The 12,651-nt window shown below is 38.5% G+C and overlaps 1 protein-coding gene across 2 annotated transcripts in view; it reads right to left on the reverse strand.

The window, feature by feature from the left end:
* Positions 1-948: 948 nt before the first annotated feature.
* rtn4rl1b (reticulon 4 receptor-like 1b) overlaps positions 949-12,651 on the reverse strand; it is a 172,177-nt gene continuing 160,474 nt past the window's right edge. For both annotated transcript variants that reach the window (XM_083548701.1, XM_083548702.1), the window contains 2 exons: positions 4,374-4,825; positions 949-4,288 (listed from right to left, as the gene is read on the reverse strand). In XM_083548701.1, coding sequence (XP_083404827.1) covers positions 3,302-4,288; positions 4,374-4,825 — 1,439 coding nt within the window. In that variant the 3' untranslated portion in view covers positions 949-3,301. The remainder of the gene's footprint in view (positions 4,289-4,373; positions 4,826-12,651) is intronic.

A 12,651-nucleotide genomic window follows, 5' to 3' on the forward strand; every position in this document is an offset into this window, starting at 1 on the left:
GTAAATGTGGTGTCCAGTTCAGGGTCTATTCCCATATCTAAGGCAATTAACTTGGTACAGGCTGGAGATCCACAGCCACACAGAACAGGATAAAGCAATTACTGAACATGGATAAATAAATGAATTGATTACATTTCTAATTGATTGTAAATTCACTTGCTGTTCATTTTGGAATAATGGGCTCACAAAACTGGCAATTGTTATAGTGTTTAGTTACTTAATGAAGGCTCCAGAACACAGAATTTATTTCTTAGAATCATAATAGTAATACTTTTGACAAATGGTAGTTTTTAGTCTTTTATTTCTATTTAAATTATGTTAAATAATCAAATGCTTGTTATTTAATTGTAAATTTAATAACAACTAGGTACAAGGTAAAAATGTGACAGGTAACCTGGCTATTTATGCCTAACCTAATACAATATACACTATTACCATTACTTTGGTATTAGCAGAAAATAAGGCTAAAGTCATATAGTTTCTAAAGTAACTGCAGCATCAAACATTGATTCACAAGTAATGCTGCATCCGTTCTCTGCCATGCGGAAAACTAGCTTTCCTCAAATTATTGTAGGAAAAAATTACAGTTTCGCTCAGGATCAATTCTCATCATAGTGGGAAGGAGATGAGAAATGAGACCAGAAAGTAAAGCCTTATTAATAATTGTAATGATCGACTCAAATGTGTTGCTTTTAAGGTGATTTATATAAGTCCTTAATACAGTAGGTGAGATTTTTTATGTTCTGGAGATTAAAAACACACACGGACACACACATACACACACGCACGCATGCACACGGTTTTGTGGTAGGTGGTGATATTGAGCTTCATGTATTTGTGTGTGTGAATGAAATTCTGAATGAAAAAAACCTTGCAGACAAGAGAGAGGTAAAAACATTTCTTTGCCTGCCCCGCTTTCTGAATACTAAAAAAAGAAATGGCGACACATTTTTAAAATAAGAAGATATAGATTTTAATATCCTTATAAACATTTTTTGTATTATCTTCTGAGAACAACTTGTTAAACCATCGAATAACTAGGATGGTGTGATGCAGGTGAGAAAGTGGGAGGAAGGGAGGGAGAGAGAGAGAGAGAGAGAGAGAGAGAAAGAAAGAGAGAGAGAGAGAGAGAGAGAGAGAGAGAGAGAGAGAGAGAGAGAGAGAGAGAGAGAGAGAGAGAAAGAAAGAGAGAGAGAGAGAGAGCATGGTGGATTAGGAAGGATTGTGCCATTTCTTTAAAAATGGAATCTAAAGCATGTAAGAACAAAAAAAAAACCAGAAAGCAAAAATGTGAAGAAATGTCCTTCTCTGCTTGAGAAGTAAAAAACCCTGTTGTCATCATAAATGTCATTCATTCATGGTTTTTGTCATGGTACCAATATTACCTTTAGTCACAAGTCCATCTACTGGCTGATGAAATTTTACAGTTCATTATAATTTACAAAGGATTTCTCAGTAGAGGAGGCACAATTCTCCAGCCATTCCCTGGACCTGTAACTGGAGATTGAACATCCATCCACACCTTTCCCTCTGTCCAGCACAGACAAATTGTCCTTCTCCTGGACCACAGTTTTTTTGTCCTATGGCTCCAAAAGTGATTTTTTTTCTGGCCATGGTATGTTGAAAATCACTATTATACATCACACCAAGTTATCTGACGGAATAGTTTTCCATGTCTTCTCAGTTTTGTTAAATTGTTGATTTCACAGCCTTCTAAGGGTGAAAGGTTGTCCATTTTAATAGGCAGTTCAGACAGAGGGATGTCAGCAGAAAAAAAGAAAGGTTCATCCCTACTTGACCTTTGTCATCACAGGGAACTTCCTGTTCCCATGCCCTATTAGCAGGTCATCTCTAGTTTCCAGCTCAGCCAAATCAAACACAGAAGACAAGAAACAAATACAACTCTTTAGATTTTCAGAGCTTTATATCCTAGACACACACACACACACACACACACACACACACACACACACACACACACACACACACACACACACACACGTTCTTGAAGCAAATGTATTTGTTTGCTTCGTTAAACATTAATAGCAGCTTGTTATAATAGGCTCCTTAGTGTGCTGTTGCAAAATAACTGAAACAAACAGCAAATGTCAAAGATGCATCTTAAAGCAATGTTTGTTACAAAATGACATGTTATAAACTCAAGTTTAAAAAATGATAAATAAATATATATATAAAAAGAAATTGGCTTCTTGTGGAGTGTTTGTATTTTACTGAATGTTAGAGCATTGTATAGTTGAAATAACCTATTGTGTTTCCTTTAAAATTTTGAAGTAGGTAAAAATCTGACTGTTCCGGTGCTAGTATGTCATTTTAGTGTTTTTTTTGTCAGTGGCAGCGAATCTAGGAAAGAACACTTGGAAACACATTCCTGCAATAAAATAAAGAGAAGGATAAAACTGAGAAGTAAACAGTTTCTGTCTGCTAAACCTAGTTAATCTGATGAAGTCACAAATATCACTAAAAATAACAAAATTGTGGCATGTTGGTATGCATGCCATCTTTCTTTATTTATTCATTTAATTTCATATTGAGCACACCATGGTCGGGGATTAAGTGACTACACGACATATATGTTAGAATGATGAGGCAATTATGTGTAGGATTACATTAATTTTTTATCAAAGAAAAAAAATTACATGAGGTGCTTTGCCAACAAATGTGACATAAGACATGCTAAAGGAAAAACTTGCCTGGATTAACAAATAACACTTTATGTTGAATAGTATTTTATATTTCTATAAGAACTTCAAGGGAAGGAAATGTGTTGAGATTATGTCGGAATCTAAAAATATACTGTATAATTAGCCGTTTGTATTATTATGTTTTATATATTTCAATCCAATTCATTTTAGTTGCATGTTTTATTCCAATTGCATGTCTTGTTGTTTAATTATCACTTGTGATTTGGTTACAGTGCCCCATCAAGTTGAAAATAAAAATATTTTGGCAACAATGGCAGTGAAAGCATGTTTAGGCTGCCTGTACTTCTCTTTCAATTCAATCTGATCTTCACTCATATGTATTTATTTCACATATATGTGCATATGATGCTTAAGCATGTGTGTCTATTTCAGTGTCTAACTGGCAAAGATCTTTAAAGAGTATTTTACACATATTATTAAACATACACACAATGATCCCCCCCCAACCCCAAACCCCAAAACATACACACGCACTTGCACACACAAAGACTTGTGTAAAGAGGCCTTGGAAGGCTGGAGCTAGAGTGGATCTGAGATTGCCATTGTTTTCAATTAGCTGCAATGCACCAGCATCAAGTTCACTGTATGATGAATCTAGCACTTAGCAGCACAAGAAGTCCCACAATACAAGAGACAGGGAGGTGAAGCCCCTGGGAATTGCCCATGTTGGTGGCCTGCTGGACCCCACTGGGGGGACGCATAGTGGTCCGGGGAGTACATTTATTCTTTCTCCGTGTCGTCAAACTGTCAGGGGATGTGTGGTCATATTTCCCAGTGAAGTCAGATGAGGAAAACTCTTTGTCAGCCATTTCCTTTGATGTATGAACCTCATTGGGTCCTTTCCCTTTGCCGTTCCTGCTCCGTTGGCGTGTGCAGTTCCGAGACCGACCAGGCCTCTGAGGAGTCACCGCATTTGGGGAATCTCCTATTCCTGCCTGTACTCCATTAATTACAGGGGGAGGCTGAGGCAAGGGTGTGGGCAGAGAGGAAAACTGTTCCCCAAGGTGCGGGTGGTGAGGGCGTGGTTGTGAAGGCTGGGCAGGTTGAGGCTCTTGCTTCAGTGAAACCTTGTCTGTTCCAGCCCACAACTTGGTCTTGCTCTGGTGCAGTGACTCTGATCCAGAGCAATTGGGGAAGTCCTCTTTTTTTAGCTGCTTTAGGTCCTTTCCTGCCAGATTGGCTGGGGCCACACAGCCAACTGTAGATGTGGACCCTCGGAACCTCTTTAGCCAGTCCCAAAGAGACAAAGCCTTGCAGTCACATTCCCAAGGGTTGTCGTTGAGGCGAAGATATTCCAAAGCCCCCAGCATGGCCAGGCATTCACCAGATAGCTCTGTCAGGGAGTTGTTAAACAGATATAGTGTGGTGAGGCGCTTCAGGTCATGGAAAGCCAGTCGATCAACCCACTGCAGCTGGTTGTGATGAAGCAACAGCCGATCCAGGGCACGCAGCCCTCTAAAGGTATTCTGATGCAGGCTCCACAGGCGGTTCCCATGAAGAAACAAATGGCTCAGGTTGTGTAGGTCCACAAAGATCTCATCCTGCAGGTACTCTAAGTGATTATCCTTTAAAGACAAAGAAGAGAGAACTAAATATGACAAAACACAAATATATAACATAACAAAGGTTTTGGACAGTTATGAGACTTACTTGCAAATATAAGTACTGCAGATTGCGAAGGCCCTGGAAGATGCTATTTGGCAGTGCACTCAAGCCACAGCGGTACAGGTGGAGAGCATGAAGTCGGGAAAGTCCATGAAAGGTCTCTGGAGAGAGAGAACGTAGGTAGCGGTTGTCTCCCAGGTCTAGCTCCTCCAACAAGGTAAACCCTTCAAAGGTGGAGGGCTCAATATAGGTGATATTGTTGGAGTAGATCCACAGCGTTACTGTAGTGGGACTTAGGTGGCCCTTCATTAACCGGTGAATTTTGTTATTCTGGAGGAAGATACGTTCGCTGTGAGGGGGAATGCCCTCAGGGACAGACAGGAAGTTGTGGGCCTGGCAACTGATTGTGCTGGGAGCAGAGTAGCAGATGCAGTGGCGCGGGCAGGACCAGGATAGCTCCAACCCACAGAGCACCAGCAGGAACTCAAGCCCACAGCCTAGACAGACACAAAGATGGAAGGAAAAAAAGGGAAAGCATCAAAAAAGTGTTTCTGGAATTCAGCCTTGCATGTGGTAAACCAGTGGTCCCCAACCTTTTTTGCACCACAGACCGGATTGATGTCAGACAATATTTCCCCAGACCTGCCTTTAAGGTGTGACCGAGGCAAGCATCTTGACATGCATCAAGAGTGAGTCATAGACAGATGGGGCAGAGAAAATCCGGTAATTTTCCAAAATAAAACATCGTTCAGAATCTGATAATAAATAAAACGGAAATAATGTAAGTTGTGTATTCTTTCTCTGCGGCCCGGTACCAATTGAACTGTGGTAAACCATTAAGAGTATTTGAGATTAAGAACTCATAGGCAGGATGATCTTCTTATGTAGCATTAAGAACTGGGTAGGAATGATTTAGGCATAAAAGGTGGTGTAATAAAATGGAAGAGTACAATTGACTGAGGAGAGCAGGCAAATGATTCACACATGGGTTAGATGAACACATTAAACAGGCTGTACATAAAAGGTAAATGGAAGAAGCTAAATAATAATGAATTACAAACATACCACATAATTTGTTCGTTGCTACAGATTATCATGTGGTCACTATGATTTTGTGCATTGGGATGCTTGCTGACAGCTTGTGTACACAGTAGTTATCCACTGTGGTTGCCCAGGGAAACAAATATGGATACCATTTTCCCATCTATCAGAAGGCGTTTGCTGTGGTAGGATGAAAAATAACTGAAAATTTAGCCATTAAAATTAAAATAAAAATGTAATTAAGGAAGATATGTGATATATCATTATAAATTATTTTGCAGCCAGCTACTATGTACAAATTTCAGTCTTGTGGACTCATGTTGAAGTCTCTGAGCCCGCAAGTGGTTGCATAGATGCTTATTTATACCCATGTTAAGCCTTAGAGAAAAACAATTTCACTCTGAAATTTTCAGCATTTATTTGAAGCTATTCAGATAGATTTATCCAGAGGTTCATCAAAAGAGAGGCACATTTTTTTACACTATGAGTCCTATTTGTACACAAGTGACAGCTGTTTTCTTTTTCTAAACAAAAAAAAATGTATTATTCGAAACACGATTTCTGTCATTCACTCAAAATCGATTCGCTCCCTCTGCCTCTTAACATCACTATAATCCTTAGTTCCTCTGTTTGAAATGCAGAGCTAGGGAATTACTCTTTTACAGAAGACAAGCAGATATTTATTGTAATATTATTTAAAATAAGGCATTTTTCTAAAATTATGTAAGGCCTCTATAAATAGCTCCAAGCTAAATATCAAAATAGGCAATAAAAGCGCACATTAGAAAGAGTTGGACAGTCATCACTATGCCTGGTGAACAGTCAGATTGAGCACAGCTCTTTTACTATTCTATCCTCAATGAGAAAACAATACAATACTTACTTAGAGTTTCAAATGCAAAGGGTTTTAGAGTTTGTCAAAAGTAAAGCATTCCTAGTTACCTCAAAAGTCAAGTGTCATTTATTGTATTATTATTAAATAAACATTGTAGACAAGATAGTGACTAATGTATGCATTGGAATGTCATATGCACGCAAATTTTAATGTGAAACATTCTTATATATGGGAGTTAAATTGAGCTATACATACTATACACAACACAGAAACACCACTCTTATATATGGTCATGTCTCTCTACCTAAAATAAAACGTTCAATACACTCCATGAAACACCATGTCAATTTAATCTGAGCTTGATAGTTACTTTTTATCTGGGCTACATTTGAAATGCAAGAGAAAGATTTGAGCATGTGTAATTCAATTAAATTCATACATTTAGCAAAAAATAAATGCGGAGAAACTGAGAAATAAGGAGATTATTGTGGCCAGAAAATTGTTGAACTTCATGAACAAATAACACATTATTATCTAGTAATAGAAACACATCTGCAGAAGCCTTGTTTAGAGTGGGGGGTGGTGTTAAACTAGGATGTATGATAGATAATCAAAAAGGATATTTACACTAAAGAAGCATTGGGAGGATAGAAAGAAACGACAAAGCTGTTCTACTAGCTAAATCCAAGATGGGTGCCATGATTTTGTCTGTCTATTACACTTATATCTCCAAATATTAATTCCCTGTCATCAGTATTACGTATTAGAAAGAGTGGTATTCATTCATTATATTATTAAGTTTAGATGATGTGATTTGTCCACCAAACGAGCCCATTTCAATGAATTACAATAGAAACAATAACATATTAGAACAAGTGCATTAACGTAAACCTGTGATCTGAATTACAGCCAGTATTATCAGAGCTGCTAAAAGATAATCAACACTTTTTTGACCACTCGAATGTCAGAATTTGGTAGTATGCAATATATTAATTTATATTTCTATAAATATTCTACTATCATAGACCTGAGCTAATGCAACAGCTTGTCTTTCACTAGAAGAAAAGGTGCCCATTGATGCTTGGGAAGGCATGGGATGTGCACCTGAGCGACAGGGTTTCTCTCTCTCTGCTCCACCCCGCAGCAGAAATCTACCTCCAGAGACCTACTGCTTCACACCTGTCACCTCCCTGATTGCAGCATGTGTGTATGTGTGTCCTAGAAACCTCTCACCACAATTTACACCCCTCTGAATCTCCAGGAGAGTGTAGACACAGGAAGAATGAGAGTGAGAAAGGAGGTATTTTTAGCAATGCAGAAAGATGCAAATGGGACATTAGAGCATGAAGGTGCATTATCATATTGCTTGACCACATAATGAGCTGCACTAAAGTGAATTATTGAGGCAGTTTGGACCCTGTCATAGATTCTCCATTAACACGTCTATAGCCCCTCTGTGCCAATGATTCTAGGATTTTGAACAAAAGAGATTTTTTGCTGACGAACAATGACGGTGTTATTCTAGTCCGTCTCACTCTCCTCCTCCATCACACCCTTTGTTTCTCTCTTGCACTCTCTCTCAGCACCTTTCCCCTTATCTCTCTGTGTATAATGGATGCAGCTGAGAGCTCGTTACAGGGAGAATGATTAAACAGGCTGTGACTGGGCTTGACGTTTACCCTGCCGACCCCATGGCCACGGTCCCTTTTCATGCCTTGCAGTCACCAAGAGGAAAATAACTAAATAAAGGCATGAAACAGAATGGCTTTGGTTCCTAGACAGACAGTGTAAAGTCAGTCTGCTGAATATCAATGAAGCATAGTTCACACTAAATTTGCCCTCATGAATAACACATCGTTGCTAATAGGAAAGAAGCAGTGTGTCTGTGACTCTGCACACCATTACACTGGACAAACTCAATTTCCTGTGTTTCTCTAAGGACCCCGATAAGCGCATGACTGTTGCTACGTTACTTGCATTGCCCAATAAATAGCATGCTTTCCCAAAAGAGTTGCTCACTTTGACGTTCACACACACACACACACACACACACACACACATACACACACACACACACACACACACACACACACACACACACACACACACACACACACACACACACACACACACACACACACACACACACACACAAAGAATCAAGCAAACAGGACAATAAGAGTGACTACAGGAATCTGGCTTCTGCTGCCATCATAGATGTTGGATAAGGTTTTTGTTACACAGTATAAATGTAAAACTATATTTCATATTAAATGCAAATGATTTAACAAAAATTTGTCCAAATCTTTTTGATAATGTGGTTTCATACAGGATGTTTTATACTTGGGAGTGGAGTTAGGGTTAGTAAAGTTAAGACACCCACACTGCCCTTGGTTTGAATTAAGGCAGATTACTGAAAGACTAAAATATCTGAAGTAAGACTTATAAGTGCTCTTGATATTGTAAAAACTATCCTTACAAATTCTTTTAAGTTGTTTTGTTTAAATTATATTAATAAAATATGTATTAATATACACTTTCAAGAAATATGGATAAAATTCATAATTCAATTTGTATTAAAAAAAGTGTCGGGGCAGGGGCATTTAAGTCATGACTTGTAACAAGAACTGGAAGATCTAAATATAAATGTGAGGAATGAGGAGTAAAAAGTGTTAAGTTGTTTTTAGTTAAAGCTCAAATAACCTAAACTGATTCTGAAGATATGATTGAGAGATTTTCCTTCCAAAGTTCTTCAACCTTGTTTCTTCTTCTTCTTCTTTCGGCTGCTCCCATTAGGGGTCGCCACAGCGGATCATCCGTCTCCATACCACCCTGTCCTCTATATCTGCCTCTTTTACACCAACTTCCTGCATGTCTTCCCTCACCACATCCATGAACCTCCTCCTTGGCCTTCCTCTTTTCCTCCTACCTGGTGGCTCCATCTTCAGCATTTTTCTACCAATATAATTCATGTCCCTTCTCTGCACATGTCCAAACCATCTCAATCTCGCCTCCCTCACCTTGTCACCAAAACATCCTACATGTGCTGTCCCTCTAATAAACTCATTTCTAATCTTGTCCATCCTCGTCACTCCCAACGAAAACCTCAACATCTTCAGCTCTGCTACCTCCAGCTCCACCTCCTGTCTTTTACTCAATGCCACTGTCTCTAACCTTGTTTAAAGCTGGTGAAATATTATTACACTTACTTTTTTTTATTATAATAGCTGTATTAACCAATCAGAAAATGTTTCTGCTTGAGAGTGGTCCTTTCTGACTATCAATTATTCAAAGGTACGCTAGAAGCAGGAGGTGAATAATTTAAAACCAAGCAAAATGTCCTAAATTTAGTGTGACATAAATGAAACTAATGGAATGCTACCAAAATGTCCTGCCAAAATGACCCACAGAAGTAAGGTGCAGCAGAATGTAGAGTATTTTCTTGGTGTGTTTCATAGAATCACATGTAGTCTAAAATTCCATTTAAGCTGTCCATAAATTTCTTGCATGCAGATTTGCATGACAAAACAAATGACCAAAAAATAAGTATTTGAACACTCTGCTATTTTTCAAGTTCTCCCACTTAGAAATCATGGAGGGGTCTGAAATTGTCATCGTAGGTGCATGTCCACTGTGAGAGACATAATCTAAAAAAAAAAATCCAGAAATCACAATGTTTGATTTTTTAACTATTTATTTGTATGATACAGCTGCAAGTGGACATGCACCTACGATGACAATTTCAGACCCCTCCATGATTTCTAAGTGGGAGAACTTGCAAAAAAGCAGAGTGTTCAAATACTTATTTTCCTCACTGTATATTACAAAAAATAATCCATTCTTACACATCCCAGCTTTTTAGGAAATTGGGGCAAGAGCACAGGGTCATCCATGGTATAGCACACCTGGACTGATAGTGTTAAGAAACCTTGCTCAACTACACAACAATGGCAGATTGGTGGTGGAGGAGCTTGAACTTCCAAACATCAGCATCCCAGAGATTTATCGATGTAGCTACAACTGCCCAGAACTGGCTAGGATTAATTATAATTGTGATTATAATTGTGTTTCCTTATTTACCATAGTCTTGAGTTCGACAAAAGGTAATAACTGCTTTCCCAACACATCCTGTTAATTCTGTTTGTCTTTTTAATAGACCTGAAATTCAATTCAAGTTCAGCAAGTCACTAATTAGTCTAAACATCATTGTTGTGATTGTATTGCTGTTGTTGGTTAAATGCAGCGATCATTGAGCATGTTTATACGCTTAAATAGCATTAGTAGAGCAAATGTTTTGCTTTTAATGAAAGCTAATGAAAGTAACACTGCCTGCTTTATTGTTCTTAGCTAATTGGAAGCATAATGAAGGGTAAATTTTTCTGATGAACTAACGGGCATCATCTCACCTTAGTTTCTTTTGTAGGTTGAAAATGTAATTTTGCTCCTAAAGCACTGAAATTTCCGATCATCACTTTGCGTGGCCAGGTGTAATATTCAGGCTTCAGAAGACAGGGAGGCCCTACCCTTTCACTGGTACCAACAATGTGGACTTATTTATTCCTCTTTAGTAAATACTTTATCTTGGTCAGGGTGGAGGTGGATATGAAATCTGTTCTGGGCATTAAACAGATTACAATACAAATTCTAAACTGCATCATTCCTTGTCTCTTTCAAGTGTACACCTTTTGTACCCAGGAGGCATCTTTTATGTAGAATTGCGCATATTGTGAACCTTTAAAGCTTTATTCGCAGAAGTTAATAATGGTCCAATTATGTACCTTAATCGTTTTTTTTTAAAGCCTTCTTTTATCTTCTTTTCCAGCAATAACGCATAACACAGTGGTGTCTTTGAATATATTGCATATATAGAACAGTTAACCATTCCCTTGTCTAAAAAATTCTTTACTCACTTTGGAAATGTAAGCATTTCTCAATACAGCAATGTGAAAATGTCATCATTATTATTATCACCTCTAATATGCCCTACTATGATTTACATTTCCAGAGCTCAGCTCAGCACTTGCCTCTAATATAATCCAAAGGCTCAGCTCACATGAGCTCCTCCAAATTCAAATGTACCCCCTGGGTATGGTACTAACTCTGTAGCATTGACTATAAGCACCTCTCTCATTTCTCTACCTGTCAGTGCATTATTAACCGCTCGAGTAAAGCAGTCAGAAGCCAAGACTAGTTTGGAAGCTGAGGCTGAATTAAAAAAATTTCTTTTTAAACCAAACACAGAGTGGAAGAGAATTTAGAGAACAACAATGTATTTCTAGGATGGAATAAAAATACAAATTATGTTGTTAAACTACTGGTCATAAGAAGCTCTGTGAACATGACCAATATGTAATACTTTTTATTAAAAGCAGTGAATGAGAGATATATGATAGAAAGCAATCTTTAGGGCACCAGTCCTTAGAAATGGCCTGGTCATAGCAGAATTGAGGTCTGGACCCTACAATTACACTTAACCTGTTCCCCAGTGTGCTGACTGATATTACTAGGATAATATTCGCAGTAGTGACCTGGGTGATGAGGGAGACATGCCCTCTGCCAAACAGTGCCTCACCTAAGTAGACATGCTTTGCATGATATTTGCAGTGCTAGTGTTTTTTTTCCTCCTGATGCACTGCTACAGTTTGATAATAGGTAGCTCTGGCACCTCTTAACCAGCATTTGAGATGTGCCAGTTGATTTGATTAACACTTAATGGTGCAACTTGTGAAGCTCACAGCAGGGTGGCTGGTGCAGTCAAAGAAAGCTGATAAGAGATTTGAAAGATTATTTTTCATTATATTGATTTGCTAAGATATATAAGAGATCACTTGTGTTTGCATGACACTGTCATTCTTTGACAATAAAGGATTTCACTGCCCTTAAATGAAAACACAGACACACACACACACACACACACACACACACACACACACACACACACACACACACACACACACACACACACACACACACACCAGAAGCAAGTTAAGAAGTAGTGACATCGATGATATTCCAGCTGACAAATCAGAGGAGCTAAAAATAGTTGGGCTAAACAAGCTGCTGCCATATGGAGCATGTAAAGAATACAGAGGGGAATTTGGGGGTGGAGGGGGATTGAATTTGTTACTGGAAAAGCATTTAAAGGTGCAGAAGAGAGACAGCAGTTGACAGCCAGGAAAACCTCAGCTGTTTAATACCACCATTTTAATTAAAAGGATTTCAATAAATGTCAAAGAGACATTAATTCCTTTTAGCTGATCTTAGAATGGGGGAAGAGGACATTTGTTTTATTGCTTGTTAAGTATGCAGTCATTGTAAACAGGGGTACAGGGACATACAGAGCAATCAGACCCAGACATGGTGGGTCTGATCACAGTGCAGATTGAGAAGCTGCTGAACGATTTCATATTTATACAGTATGAACCATTGGGAAAATCTGCACACCCC

The sequence above is a fragment of the Silurus aristotelis genome (genome assembly GCF_946808225.1).
Source record: "Silurus aristotelis genome assembly, chromosome: 8".
Taxonomy (NCBI): domain Eukaryota; kingdom Metazoa; phylum Chordata; class Actinopteri; order Siluriformes; family Siluridae; genus Silurus; species Silurus aristotelis.